Here is a 14,851-nt window from a genome sequence, read left to right on the forward strand (position 1 = left end):
ACAGGACACACTAAGAGGCTTCGAGCCCGAGACCCCAGAGAGAGCACGGACCAGTCTACGGCTGTGTCTGAGTCGACGTTTGCATTCAGCCAGCCGGCCGCAGCAACTACTGAATGATTCATCATCTTCAAACTTTTAGTTATCTATTATTCATCACCAGTGTGTGTGTACTGAGGCCCCGAATTCCTAAGTGTCCTGAGTGCCTCCTAAGTGCTTAATCAGGCCCTGGGGCTTGGCGGAGGGAGGTAGGAATGCCCAGAAAAGGGCCACTATGGTTCAAGGTGCACAGTGCCCAGCGTCTGAAGGTCGAGGCGGCAATCCCATTTCCTGTGTTTCCTTGATCCTTTCCAAGTAAATCCCTTCTTCCTTTTTCATTTCTCTCTTGCTTGGTCCACTCTTTGTGAATCTCAGAGTCTCTCTCTCTCTCTCTCTCTCTCTCTCTCTCTCTCTCTCTCTCTCTCTCTCTCCCTCTCCCTCTCCCTCCCTCCCTCCCTCCCTCCCTCGCTCTCTATCCTCCTCTCCCCTCCTGACTCTTAGCATCCCCTTAGGAAACTCCACTGAATACAGATAGCATTTCCCTGAGCAACACCCCATAGCCAGTCTGCCTGCCCAGCATGCCCTATACTTTTGTCTCTATTTTCCTTAGAGCTTAGAATCAACACCAGACACACACACACACACACACACACACACACACACACACACACACACACACCAACATCCTGGGAAACTATTACTTTTGTGCTCCTTTACACTGAGATCAAAGACCTGAGCCAGTGCCAGAGGGCTCCCACTGCTGCGACTCTTTGTCCCCTGTGCCCAGCCCAGCACCCCAGCTCCCCCTGAGCTAGGAAGGGAAGTGTTACTTCTCCCCTTTCCCTCTGAAAGCCCGGTCATTTTAGCCCGTGAAATAAATTAGCAATACACAGATGAACAGGGGGAAACATGAGAGCCACCCATAGAGTAAGAGGCTCAAAAAGAGCCTGAAGGTTGGGGCTCTGATAGCACATCGAGCTCTAGGAACAGGAGAGCCCATGAAATGGCTCATCGGGTAAAGGGGCCTGCCGCTATGCCTGCTGCCCTGAGTTCAATCCTTGGGACCGACATGATAGAAAGAGAGAACTGACTCCCACAAGTTGTCCTCTGACCTCTGCGTGGGTGGCATATCTGTGTTCACACGCATATAAAGAAATAAAAACAACTAAAAAGAGAAAAAAAAAGGAATTTAAAAAATAAACAAGAGCTTGGGGTTTTGGGGGTGCGTGGCCCTGTAAACTAGGGAAGGAAGCAGTGAGGAAGCCACTCAGAGGAAGTCTTGTCATATAAATAGTTTCCTATGTTCAGTCACCAGAAGGCTACCTGAGGTCTGCTCTGTCCAGGACAGGTATTAGATCCCCTAGCCCATCTTCCAGAAAGATCTCGCTTTGTCAGAAGGGAAGAAGTCAGACAGGAAGACTTCTGCCTGAGCCACAGTTCACTAGACGGACATTTCCTTTTTCAAGAGAGTTTTGGGAGCCAGTCTACCTAAGAGGGTCACAACATCTCCAAATAGGCCCCTGGAAATTGGCAACGGGACTATGTTGATCTCTCATACCTTCCTGCTTTCCCCCCAGGTTACCCCCAGTACCTGGTGGTGGGAAACCACCTGTCAGGAGAGCATCACCTGAAGATCCTGAGGGCTGAACTGCAGGATGATGCTGTGTATGAATGCCAGGCCATCCAGGCTGCCATCCGGTCCCGCCCTGCACGCCTCACAGTCCTGGGTAAGTCACTTGCACACAAACATGCAGGGGTTACATAAGGACTCTGGGAAACACCAAAGGCTCGGCTGCTGGAGGGTCCTTCCAACAAAGCTAGTGGAGGAAGGCTCTCTGCTGGATATCATCCCGCCTGCCCTTCCTACGTCTGCTCTCTCCTCTTCCTCCCCATCCACAGGGGGCAGAAAAAGACCCCACCTTAGCAAGTCACACTGCCACCGCCTGTCAGTGTCCTAGCCAGTGTGTTCGGCTGCACACTGGTGAGCAGAGGAGGCTCCTGGGTGCTCTGTGGCGCAAATGAGGCCAGGCCCGTGACGGCAATGCAAGCTCAGAGGAGAATATGGTACAGTCTGAACGCCCTTTCTTCTGAAGCTGGCCTCCAAGGGGCCAGACAAGCTCTGTATGCCCTGACCTCTCTTAAGAATGAGCCTCAAGTTTGATCCTCCATGACTTCAGTGTCCATAAGGATCACCAAAGACCCTTGTTCCAGACCTTTCCCACCCCTGCATTCCCTTGGAATCCTGGTTCTCTCTGGTCATTCCAATGAGATTTCACTTCAGGACCTTATTCTAAGCACTTTCCCCCTTGGTCTTTGTTTCAAATGTCCCTGCTGATGAGGTACCCACTTCCTCAATGGGACAGACCTGCCCAAAGATGTGGTGGGGATTTACTCAGTGGCTCCTTAAGCTTCCCAGTTTTGATAAAGAGTTCGGCCCTGTCACCTGCTTCCTCTGGTCAGGTTTTGCAGAGATGGGAACTGTGAGGAAACAGTTTGCACACAAGTGATCATCACTCACAGTAACAGAGCAGCTCTCAAAGTCCCCCCCCCCCCCCGACTGGATCAGGGATCGTTATCCCAGGTGAGAAACTGAGGCTCAGAGAGACAAAAGGCCTAGACCAGCATCCCCCTGCCTGTGCTCTTTCTTCCACCTCCCTGGCCCCATAAGGTTTCATCTCTGCCAGGCACATGTGGATGAATCCCGGGCAGGCAAGCGAGGGAAGCCCCGGCCTGGCCTTGGCAGGCTCCTGGCAGCTGCTGTGGGGCTCTGATGACAGGGTCGGCAGCTGGGACACCGCTCATGCTCTGAGATGAAATATTTAAGAGCGTGCCGGGTTATCTTCAGATCTACACAGCTAAACACAAGGGGTGCATGATTCCAGGGGCAACAGCAGACAGGCCGCGGAGGACCATTTAGCAGCTCGGCCTGGGCGGAGGCTGGGAGGGGGAGCTTCGGAACCTCACCCACCTCCAACCTGGGAGCCTGCCCTGCCTGGCAGGGAAGGCGTGGGAAAGCTGCTTTCTGTGAAAATGGTGGGCTGGGGGATGGGGCCAGGCAGGGGGTGCTTTAGGGGACAGACAAGGACACTATGGGGAGCAGTAGCCACTTCCCTTTCCCCCTTGAGACGGGGCTAAGTTGAGAAAGGGTCTGCAATTCATTGTAGGGTTGAGAGGGGGAGATGGGGAAGACTTGGACCAGGTACGTTTCCTGATGTGGGCGTTGACTGCAAACCGGCAGAACACATCTGCCAAGTGATGCTGTGGGATGTTCACCTTCAGGGCCCCTGTCCTCAGAACACCCTCCCCTGCTCCCTCGCACCCCGCCGGGAGGTGGCTAGAGAATGCTCTGAGGCCATGCAGAACTAAAACAGGACACCCCCTCGGATGGAGAAGACTCACCATCCGAGCCCAGCCACTTGAGCCTCCTTGCTCCCTACTACCTCAGTTAATCAGCCAAGTATGCTGTATTGAAATTCCAGATTATTCCAAGTGCTTTACTGATAACCTCGTGGAGAGACTCAGAGAGGCAAAGGCATGGACAGAGGTCACACAGCTTGATTAACATTTAAAATCAATTCCATGTTTCCAGCTCCAGACCAACGCTCTTTGCCCAGTCTTCTGCTCCCAAATGCCAGCAGAATGTCATCTGTCCACCTGGTTAAAAGCCAGGCTTCTCAGAACAGGGCCTCAGGATTCAATCTGAACAGAACAGACCCAAATTTGTTTTGGGGTCACCTCTAAAAGACATCCACTCTTCTCTCTGCATCTGTCAAGGCCCTGGCCTGGCATTGTGCCTGGGTTTGTGCGGGTGAGGTGTTTATTCAAGCCTAGAGGTCAGATGGAAGACTGACTGGTTATAGAGGCCCCATCAGGAAAGGAAGCTTGAGCTGGCATCTCCTACATCAGCCATTCTCCTAAGTAAACTGGATTTGGACAAGAAGAGGCTGGCAGGCTCTGCCCACAGGCCTCCTTGATGCCTCGGGGCTCCACATTCCTGGCCTAGGCTGTTTTCTGTGGGTGAAGAATTCCCTCTTCCCCACCCCAGGGAGTCTGATGGCCTCTCCCAGTCTTGTAGATTGCCTCTAGTCCAGCAGGACTCCACCTGGCTAAGTTTCCACAGGTGTATATCCCTTCCTACTACCCCTAACTGGAAGCCAAATGGTCACTGGAAAGGGCTCCTGGTCCAGGGATGAGACAGGTAGAGTGGCTGTTAAGGACTCTTAAGGTTATTAAGGCCAATTTCCTTCCCAACCAACCAAGGCCCTCCACCTGCAATGCTGTGACATCTCAGCCCACGGAAGTGTCTAGGCCAGTTCCCCAAGGAGGGCAGCCTTCCCTGTGTTCCAGGAATAGGAGAGCTTCCTAATTTACTCTGTATTTGCCTGAGATAGATTTTTAATTAAATAAAGTAAGAGCTTGATTAGAACCTGCAGAAGATGTGAGGGCAGAATCAGATGGTATTCCAGCAAAATCGCAAAGCAAACACTCTGGCTGGAACACAGGGGAGCCCCGGGAGGTCTTCCATCAAAGCGCCAAGTGAGGAGGGCAAATACGAGAGATTATATAGCCAGCAGATGTGCACTGTTAAAATATGCATCTGCCAGCAGTGTGCTCAAAGAAGCCGGGGGGCCAGCTCTCCAAGCCTGCCTGGCTCCGGGGAGGGTATGGGGACAGGCCCGGCAGCCAAGCCTAGAGTCACAGACACATTAATTAGTGTTGTGTTTCCAGCACTCAGAAGCAATCAGACAAGAAGCAACTCTGAGCAGAGCTTGCGCCACCCTGGGAGGCAGAGGAGGCAGGAGCCAGAGGATGAGGGGGAAGGTGAGGAATGAATTGAGCCTATGAAGCCAAGCCCCCCAGACAAGGACGCTGTAATCCTGATTGTGGTCAGCTTGAGTTCCCTCAACAATCCAGCCAGCTGCCAAGGGCTACGTTTGACTCAACTCACGTCAAAACAGAGATATTTCCAGATACAAATCAACTCAGGAAGTCTTGCTATGGAGGAAAGGGCCTCAGACTTAAAGTCAGCCGTGCGACCCTGACAGCATTTCTCCACCTCTCTGGGTCCCAGTTTCTCGGTGGTGAGTGAAGAGATGATGTCTAAGAATTGTTTGGCTCCCAAAAGGCCTTATTTCCAGCCAGGAGTCCAATACGCCACATCAACTATTTTAGGAAAATGGGCCATTCCCCACTGGAGCCAAGCTCCACATGATGCCTGAGGCTGAGCAGGTAACTGATGGTGATAGCTCAGTCAGCAGCCCACCTTGAAGCTGGGCACAGCACCTCACAAAGTCTCACCAGGCCTTGGGCCAGGCTTCCCTACGTACCCAGTTTTCACACACTTGTAGCCATCTCTGCAGCAGCTCAGCTTAAATGGACATTACGACCCCCCCCCCTCAACACACACACACACACACACACACACACACACACACACACACACACACACACACACACACACACACATCAAGAGCTCAGGGTCTGTAGGGCGCCATTGCTCTTGATCTTTCCAAATGCCAGAAGACCCAGGTAGTAAAGACTGGGAGGAACCAAAGAGAAAGTAGAAGCCCACAAATTTGATCAAGACATGTTTCCTGAATGCCTTTCATTTCCAGATGTTCAAGATTCCTCAGTAAGTGGAAGATAAAGCCATCCCTGGCCTGGTGAAGCTTGCATTTAGCGGGGTATCATGACAGCTGGCAGGTGACAACCAGATTGAGCAAGTAAACTGTGTCCTTAGCATGTCCCATGGTAATAAAAGTCATGGAAAGGAGCAGTAGAGCTGGGGAAGGAGAGTCAGAAGGGGGAGGAAGGGTTGGATGCCAGACCAGTTACTAAAAGGGCTTTATGCCGGCTGCTCTTCCCATGTCCTCTTCCTCCCGGCCCGGTCTAATATTGACTCTGCAGTCTTTGAGGATCCCATTATTAATCAGATGTCCTAACTGAACATGAATTATTTAGGATGGAAGCTAAGTCAGTTCAGATAAAGAGGGCATCTTTTACAATGATGCCAAGCCCCTGACACAGAGAGGGCACACAGATACACTCCTTAGTTAGTTCTCCCACTGAATGGGCAGCAACTCTGTTAGTCACTGCTCTCGCTGCTGTGACAAAGTCACAGACAGACTCACTTAACTTGGGGAGGATTTGTGTTAGGGCTCAAGTGGATAAGGCCTAGCAGCTGAGACCAGTTCAGTCCAAGGCATAAATGTCACCCGCCAACTTTCCTCATACCCCACTGTGGGTCAGAAGCAGAGAGATGGATGAACGCTGGTGCTCAGCTCCCTTTTTCCTTTTATTCCTTTTATTGTCTGGTCCACTATCCCATGGATGGTGCCACCCCATTCAGGCGGGGTCTTTCCTCCTCGGTTGATCCTGTCTGGAAATATTCTCATACACATTCCCAGATGTGTGACTCCTAGCTGGGTCTAAAGCAGTCAAGTTGCTTGCGATGAAGATGAGCCAGCACAGACTCCCAATTCTCAACTCCCAAACTATAGATGGGTACAGAGAGGAGTTGTTCATAACTTGAGCACTTCAGTCATGGATGTAGAGCTGATACAGTGCTTAAGAGTGTGGGCTTCGGGTTGGGGATTTAGCTCAGTGGTAGAGTGCTTGCCTACCAAGCACAAGGCCCTGGGTTTGATCCTCAGCTCAAAAAAAAAAAAAAAAAAAAAAAGAGTGCAGGCTTCTAGATGATTCTGAGTCTAGGTATCTGTTGGGACCAATCCACCCTGAGCAACTTGACATAAAATGACAAGGATGCAGAGGTAGCTGAAGCATTTTGGAGATGTGGAGGAGAATTTATTTCTGTAGAACAGAACCCAGAATCCCTGCCATGGCCCACAAGGTCCCTGAAGTATGCCATCTTCCTTCTCTCCAGCATAACCACGCCACCCATTAGCCCCGACCACCTGCTCCACTTACGGTGCCTCTGAGCCTGCCTCCAGCCCTGCCTATAGTGACAGCCCTTCTTGTCACTTCCCTTGGCTAACTTCTGCCCATCTAACAAGATATGCTACAGGCATCACCTCCTCCAGGAAGACTTTCCTGAAGGTCACACAGCCTGACTATTGTTCCTTCTGCTGTCTGTAGGCTCCATGACAACATGTTGTGTTGAGAGTGACTGTTTTATGTCTGCTTCTCCCATGGAGCCTGTCATGAGCATCTTGCTAGATCTTCATACCTGGCCTGGGAGTACACACTGGGTGCTCAATGAATGTCCATCATGGCAATTAAAGCAACAGGGCTTGGGGACAACTAGAGGGAGGACAGCAAAAGCAGACAGCAGTGCCAAGCACACATGAAGGTTATATGGTATAGTGTGGCATGGTGTTATATGGTATGGTAGTGCGTCATGTGATTGGTGTTGTATGGTGTGTGTGAGATATGGTGTTGTGTGGTGTAGTGTTGAGTAATAGTATGTGGTGTGGTGTTATATGTGTTATATGATGTTGTGCAGTGTGGTGTTGAGCAATATTATGTGGTGTGGTATTATGTGTTGTATGGTGTGATATTCTGTGACACGGTATTGTGTTGTATAGTACCGTGCGATACAGTGTTTTGTGGTATAATGTTGTATGGTGTGATGCTGTAACATGATAGAGTATTATGTTGTGTGATGTGTTTTGTGGTGTGGTGGTGTGTGGTGGTGTTGTATGGTGTAGCATTACGTGGTGTGGTAGTGTGTAGTATGATGGTGTATGGTTTTGTATGATGTGGTGTCAGATGGTATTGTGCTATGTGGGATATAGTATGGTATGGTGTCATATAGTTGTATAACGTGATGTGGTGGTATCTAGTGCTCTGTTATGTAGTCTGGTGTGGCATGGCATGGGGTGGCATTGTGTTGTGTGGTATGTTGGATATTACTTAGAGAGGCACTACATAGCCTCTGTTGGTTTAGAGCGCAAACTCTGGAAGCCAGATTGCCTGCACTTAGAACTTGGCTGTACTCCTTTACCAGTGGAGTAACCTAATCACATTACTCAACTTCCTGTGCCTGCATATAAAGTGGGAGACATCGCCACAGTGCCTTCATGGTGACAAGAATGATTCAATGAAACAGCATATGCAAGCATGTCTCAAAATAGTGCCCGATACACAGCAAGACCTAAAAGCATATGGCTGTCATTATATTAGCTGGTTCTATCATTGATATTACTGTTCAGGGCCCAGAATCACCAGCCAGCAGCCGTCCTTCCCAAAGCACCAGCTTCTGGTCTCAAGAACCTTGTTCACACAAACAGCAGGCAGGAAGCTGGATTCCCAGAGGCCCCTCCCAGGCACATGCAGGGAAGACAAGCAGAATTGATTCCTTATCTTCTTATTAAGCCTGTTTAGCCTGGGCTGTGGCCTGGTCTTAGGAGCTGTATCTCATTTGGACTGTGTGTCTGTTTCCTGCCACATTCATTACCCTCAATCACCCCCAAATAGGGGCAGCAAACAAGTCAGAGATGAGAGAGGAGAGTGAGAAAAACATCCTTATCTTCCAAAGTTCCATATGGGAGCCAGGTTCAGCCAGGCTCAGCCAGGCTCCACCCATCTCCCATCTCCCGTCCATGCCACAGGACACTGGGTCCTTCCCTCTCTACTGTGCCCTTCTGGATGTTCCAACCACACTCAATGTCACCTCCTTCCATCTCTTTAGCCACTACACACCCTCCTTCCTAGCCTAAGTCATCGTACCTACCCCTCAGGCTCAAAGTGAACACAACAAAAAACTATGGAGTTGCCAAACTGACTGAAAGTGTCTCTCTTCTATATTTGAAGTCTTGGGCTTTTTGGGGGGAGGGGTAGTGATCTGAGAGATCTCCAGTTGAGTTCCACGCCACCCTGAGTATCTGCACCACAGTTCATGGGGGCCAAGGGAGATGAGGACGCTCCTGCGTTCAACGGAGCTGATCTGCCGAGTCGGGTCGCTCTAGCGACTCCTTCACTCTGTGACATCCTTCATTTCTATGGACATTGGGCCCCTCCCTCGCTAGGCCATCTGTCATGGAGAGAAGTGAGAAACAAAGCAGGGAAGGAGGCCTAGGGAGCATCAGGGGTTGAGGCAAACCTGAGGCTTCCATTCCCTGCCCACACACAGGGCAGACAGCAGAGGCAGGCAGGCTCCTCTTCAAGAGTTGGGAAGTCAATGCCAAGCCTGTGCTTCCCAAGTGGCCAGGAAGCCTGACGCTGCCCCTCTAGGGGCTCACTATTTAAAGCTGGAGGTAGCATCCCACATGGACCTCCCCTCAGCTTCTTGAGCTTTCAAAACCAGGACACAGGAAGGCAGGGAGGTTCTTAGGAGCCGACTTAGAATCTGCTGAAAACACAAGGCACTCAGCCACCTGCTCTGAGACCCCACAAGTCTTAGTAAAGTGGCGATGTCTCCCACTTTATATTCCCACCCACCCACTCCCAGTGCCCCCACCCCCTCTCCAGGGAACTGAGGCCCACCAGGTCAGCCCCCATGTAGTCCTAAAGACTGATGCCACCATACCCAGAGCAGTGGCAACTCTCCAGGTCCCATGTAGGAGAAGGGGTCTAGCCTGGGACTCAAAAATCACACATTGCTGCCCCCAGCCCTGCCACTGCCCAGCGTGAGTTACGGGATTGGGGTGTTTGGCAGCAGCTCTGGCCACTTTCTCCCTGGTAAAACCAAGAACTGGAAAGGTGAAGTGGAAATCCGCCCCACAGTTTACCTGTGATTTTTCCCATAACCACTCTGTTTGGGGTCCACACAAAGGGCATTGTTCCCTGAGTCCCTCTTCTGAGAGCAAGGATAATATGTCCTTCCGCTGTTTTAGCCAAGCGTGACCCTGAGTGATGATGAGCACGCTCTCCTACTCAGCAAGTGTCACACCTCAGAGATCTGCAAAAATCAGGACCAAATCCTCTGGTGTCTGTAGTCAGTGTGAGACCGGCAGCTCCATGGCTTCCCTGTGTAACACAGGCCCCTTTCCCTCAACCTTCAGGGGTCAACTGCCTGCAGAAAACCCCGGTCTACCCTATCTTTTATGGGGCTAGTTCCCGTGGCCTAGGTTGCTTCTAGTATCCAGGCAAGCTTCATAATGCAAAAACAAGAGAGCTACCTCTGCCCGGGTACCCTGCTAGACTCCTTGTTCGGGAAGTCCAGATAGCTGCCGGCCATTTGAAAGGGTTTGTGTACGCACCTATAACCACACACATAGACACCTTGGTCTCTGAACTTATGCATTGGTGTACACATGGGTACACAGGTGCACCTACACACAGGCCATAAGAGTGTGGCTAAGTCATCTGTGTCCACCTGGAAGAGCATGAGGATGTGGATCAAAGGAATCAGTGACTGAGGAAATGGACAGCTTCTTGTGAGTTGACCAAGGTATCAGCTGGTACCCCTCAGCAGGCCCAGAGAAGAAAGGGGCAGTTAGAGTGTCGTTCCACCAGCATGAGCCCTCCCCCAGTGACAAATGAAATGCAGACAGGAGTGGGGGAGGGATGCCAGGCCACCCATGAGTGAATTGCCCCTTTCCTGTCCTGGCATCCCTGATGTCAATCCCGAAACACTGTCCGAGCCAGCCCAGGGTAAATCTAAAAAGACTGAGTCGGACAGGGAGCCCTCTAAGGGCTAAAAATAGCTCATCACTGCTCTGCTCTGACCTCAGCCCAGGCCCGAGATGAGGCTTTCATGGCAAATTATGGATTTAAAACCGGCAATGAATCCCCATTACAGCATGAAATGAGAAAGGAAAGCGCTGCCGAACAGAAGCCTTCCCCTGGCTGCGGGAGGGTGGAGCTTCGGGAAAGGTTTAGAGGCAAAGTCACAAGTCCGCACACCCCACTCTATGAGCAGACTCATAGAGGTCACAGACAAGGTGAAAGGGAACCTGGGAAAGTGGGCAGTGCCCCGTGCCTAAGGGATGGGGGTTCACCACTCCACACCAGGCCAGAAAACCCCAGAGGCAGAGGGTGCAATGCCCTGCGGCCAGGAGCCAGGTCCAGAGAGTAAGACAGTGATAGATTTTTTTTTTTTGGAGGGGGAGGGAAGCAGGTGTGCATATGAATTTGTATGTACTCACCAACTTAATTAGGCTGGCTAACCATGAGCTTCCAGGGACCCACCTGTTTCTTCTTCCATTCCTCTCACCCCAGAGCTGGGGCTACAGATGTTCACGCCCAGCTGTTTATGTAGTTCCTGGAGATTTGATCTCAGGTCCTCAAGCCTACACAGGACACTTTACCAGCTGAGCCAACTCTGCAGTCTCCAGTGACTAATTTTATGCAAGAAAGAAAGATGCCATGCTGTGAGTGGAGAGAAAGCTCAGTGGTTAAGAATAATTGTTCTTGCAGAGGACCTCCATGGCAGTTTACAACCCTGTGTAGCTCCAGTTCCAGGGGATGTGGCGCCCTCTTCTGGTTGCTGCAGACACCAAGCTCACACGCAGTTCACATACATTCATGAAGGCAAAACAGTCTCACGTAAAATTTTTTAACTAAAACATGTCTTGCTGCTTCGGGAGTGGGGATGGCCACAGCTCTGCTACTGTGTTGCTTCAATTGGTCCAGCCATAGGCATGTGGGTATCTACGCCTTCCCAAGCTTCCCAGGAATCAGTGTAGTCCCTGAAGCTATCTTCCTCACACCATCCTCACAGGCTCTAGAGATGGGAGATGCAACCAGGAATTCTCTATTCTGCTTGTGTGTGTGTGTGTGTGTGTGTGTGTGTGTGTGTGTGTGTGTGTGTGTGTGTGTGTGTGTGTGTGTGCACGCGCACACAACCAATATTGCGAATCGTTAGCGGGCCCAGCTGACCCTCGTGCCCCTCCATATCCAGCCTTCAGCTATTTCCTCTCCCTATGGTACAGTGACCTAGGGGCACCAGAAGAATTGTCACCACTCTGAGAGTAGACACATAAGAACATCTGCAGAGGGCACTGTGGAGCCAGTATATCCTGACAGACGCAGACCCAATCCTCGGCCCAGGCATGTAAAGGCATAAGGCCTATGCTGCGGGCACAATTAAAAGAAGAGGAGAGGGGCTGGGAGGATGACTCCATGGTTAAATGCTAGCTGTACAGGTGTGGGGACCAAAGGCTGATCCCCAGGATCCATGTAAATGCTGAAGCTGATCCCCAGGATCCATGTAAATGCTGGGCGAGAGTGTTATCTCACCTGTAATTCCAGCCTTGGAAAGCAGAGATGGGGCGATTCCCCACAAGTTAGCTAGTAAAACTAGCCATATCAGTGAGCTCTGGGTTTGATTGAGAGACCCTGCCTCATTGATACAGTTGAAGAGCAGAGAGATCTAGAATAATTCCCGACATCAACCTCAGGCCTCCATATGTACACACCCTCACATGTCTGTATACCTATACACATGTGTGCCCGCACACAGGCAAACACACATGGGAAAATGGAAAATAGTAAGTAGGGAAGTTTATGTTGCTACAGAGAAGACTCTGTAGGAGGAGAGGCTCCCTCTCAAATATTTGAAGAAGGAAAATAGATTCACTTCATGGAGCTCAAGTGCGGAACCAGGCCGGGTAGGATGTGTTTTATCTTAGCAATTAAAACTGAGAGCCTGAGCTCAGTGAAGTGGTAAGCCCTCTGTCTCTTGGCGTATTCAAGCAGACGCTGAGTTTCCCACGTGCCTGGTTCTGGAGGGACGAAATAAATGTATCCACAGTTGTGATGATTTTATTGTGGGACAGAGCTCCGGGAATTAAGGGGGTGTCCTGAGGGAGGGGACAATACAGAGAAGACCTAGAATCGTTGTCAAGATGTTCCCTTCTAGCCAGTGTCCCCTCAACACAGCGTGCCATGGCTCCACAGAGAGAACTCCCACTGCAGGCGGAATATTAGCCCAGATCAAAAGTCAGTGACAATGTAGAGACACAGTGCTACCTCTAGGGTGGTAGCCTTGTCACAAGGGGGAGTCACAGACAGTAGAAGTCATTGGCTGACGATCAAACCCTGGGTAGCCTGAAACCCTGTTGACAAAATCTTGGTGTGCCATGGGGATGTCACATGGGAATATCAGCATAAGGACTGGTAAAAGGGGAGGCGGGGCCTAATATGACCGTTCTAATATCAACCCCACGCCATGCACACCAGCTGCAAAAACAGCTCAGCATCCAGAGAGCGTACCGAAAGGTCCAGGCAACGGTAGTGAAACACACCCTCCTCCCTAGAGGAAGTCCACATGAATCCAAGCTCGAACATCATCACGTATGTGGTTTAATAAGGAACGGGGAGGGCTTTTCACCTAGGTGAAGGGCAAGATGAGACTCAAGGAAGAAAAGGTGTATGCCAGGATGGTACAGACATGACAACATGTCAGAGCAGGGGAAGCAGCTTCATCAGAGCTGAGATACCCATGCTTAAGACACTGGCATTCACCCACAAGTTCTGGTCATCAGACCAGATTACTGATAAGGACAGGGATGGGACCTAGCTTCAAACCTCCATCCCCGAGTTTAATGGTCCCAGACCTAAGGAAGCTGCCCCTGAATATGTGCCATTGGGCACATCATCTGTTCACAGAAATGGCAGTGTATCAGCTGGCTCTGAGTGGAGAAAAAAAAAAAGAAGAAGAAGAAGAAAACTCCAGTTAGTTCCTCTGTGTGCCTGCCAGTGCCCATTAGTCCACATGTGAGCATTTACTTATCCTCTTGCCAATTCTTTTTTTTTTTTTTTTTTTTTTTTTTTTTTGGTTTTTCAAGACAGGGTTTCTCTGTGTAGCTTTGCGCCTTTCCTGGAACTTGCTTTGTAGACCAGGCTGGCCTCGAATTCACAGAGATCCGCCTGCCTCTGCCTCCCGAGTGCTGGGATTAAAGGCGTGCGCCACCACCGCCCGGCTTCCTCTTGCCAATTCTATCAGGCAGGCCCATGTCACCAGAGAGGCCCATTACCATGCCCGAGCTCACATAAGAAAGTCAAAGAGCCAGAATCTGAACTGGCCCTTTGCAGTTCTGCTCAGAGTCACAGCTGCCTGTCTCCCACATGCAATCATGGATAGTGGGCTGGTCTCCCTCTGACCTCTGGGAACTGTAGAAGCCTGTCAGAACCCTACGGCATCTCGGGGCCCAAGGAGTCAGAGTTTTGTCCTGGATGGTCAACTAGAGGTTACAGAAAGCCCTTCCTGGCAGTCTGCGTCCCTCGGAACACCTTGGAAGCGAGGTGGCCTGCCACATCCACTTTCCATCCCATTGCACTTGCTCATGGCTGCTTTCCTTTCTCTGTCCCATCGCGCTCAGACTTGGATGCTGCCCTGACTATGCGGAGCAGGTTTTTCTGGGAGATCGGTTCACAGGCCAGGGAAGCTGCACACAGCTGCCCGCCTCTCACAATAATAAACAGCTGAACCCTGCAACCTGAGAAGACTGACTTCCAAAACACTTGCATTTTTACAAGGCAATCATGATGTTTGTAAACGTTCATATAAAAGAAGGACTTTCCGTATGTAATTATGTCAGGAAAGGTTGAGAGATCATCCAGGTGTCAGCTTCAGTGGTAGAGATGAGAAGGAAAGGTGAGGGTCACATACCTTCCCCCAGAAGAGCAGGCTCTGCTCCAACCCAGAGGACCACTTTTCACACCCTCTGAGCTCTTTCTCCCACACAGTCACTAGGATACTGGAGATAACCCATTTTACAGATGGGTCAATTGAGGCCAGCGAGGGAAAGAAATACAGCCAGCCTCTGCCTCTCAGAGTTCTCTATCCACAAAAGTATCTGAAATTATTATATTACTGAAAGTGTCTGTATACAGGGTTTTTTTCTCCTTGTTCTTATTCCCTAAATAATACAATGTAATGGGTGTCCACATGATGTTTACATTGTGTCCA

The 14,851-nt window shown here is 50.5% G+C and overlaps 1 protein-coding gene across 6 annotated transcripts in view; it reads left to right on the forward strand.

Moving 5' to 3' along the window:
- The window catches only part of Kirrel3 (kirre like nephrin family adhesion molecule 3), a 568,493-nt gene that overhangs the window by 473,000 nt on the left and 80,642 nt on the right, over positions 1-14,851 (forward strand). For all 6 annotated transcript variants that reach the window (XM_042280619.2, XM_076575954.1, XM_076575955.1 and 3 more), the window contains one exon: positions 1,614-1,763. In XM_042280619.2, coding sequence (XP_042136553.2) covers positions 1,614-1,763 — 150 coding nt within the window. The remainder of the gene's footprint in view (positions 1-1,613; positions 1,764-14,851) is intronic.

This window comes from Peromyscus maniculatus, chromosome 7 (assembly GCF_049852395.1).
Source record: "Peromyscus maniculatus bairdii isolate BWxNUB_F1_BW_parent chromosome 7, HU_Pman_BW_mat_3.1, whole genome shotgun sequence".
In the NCBI taxonomy this organism is placed as follows: domain Eukaryota; kingdom Metazoa; phylum Chordata; class Mammalia; order Rodentia; family Cricetidae; genus Peromyscus; species Peromyscus maniculatus.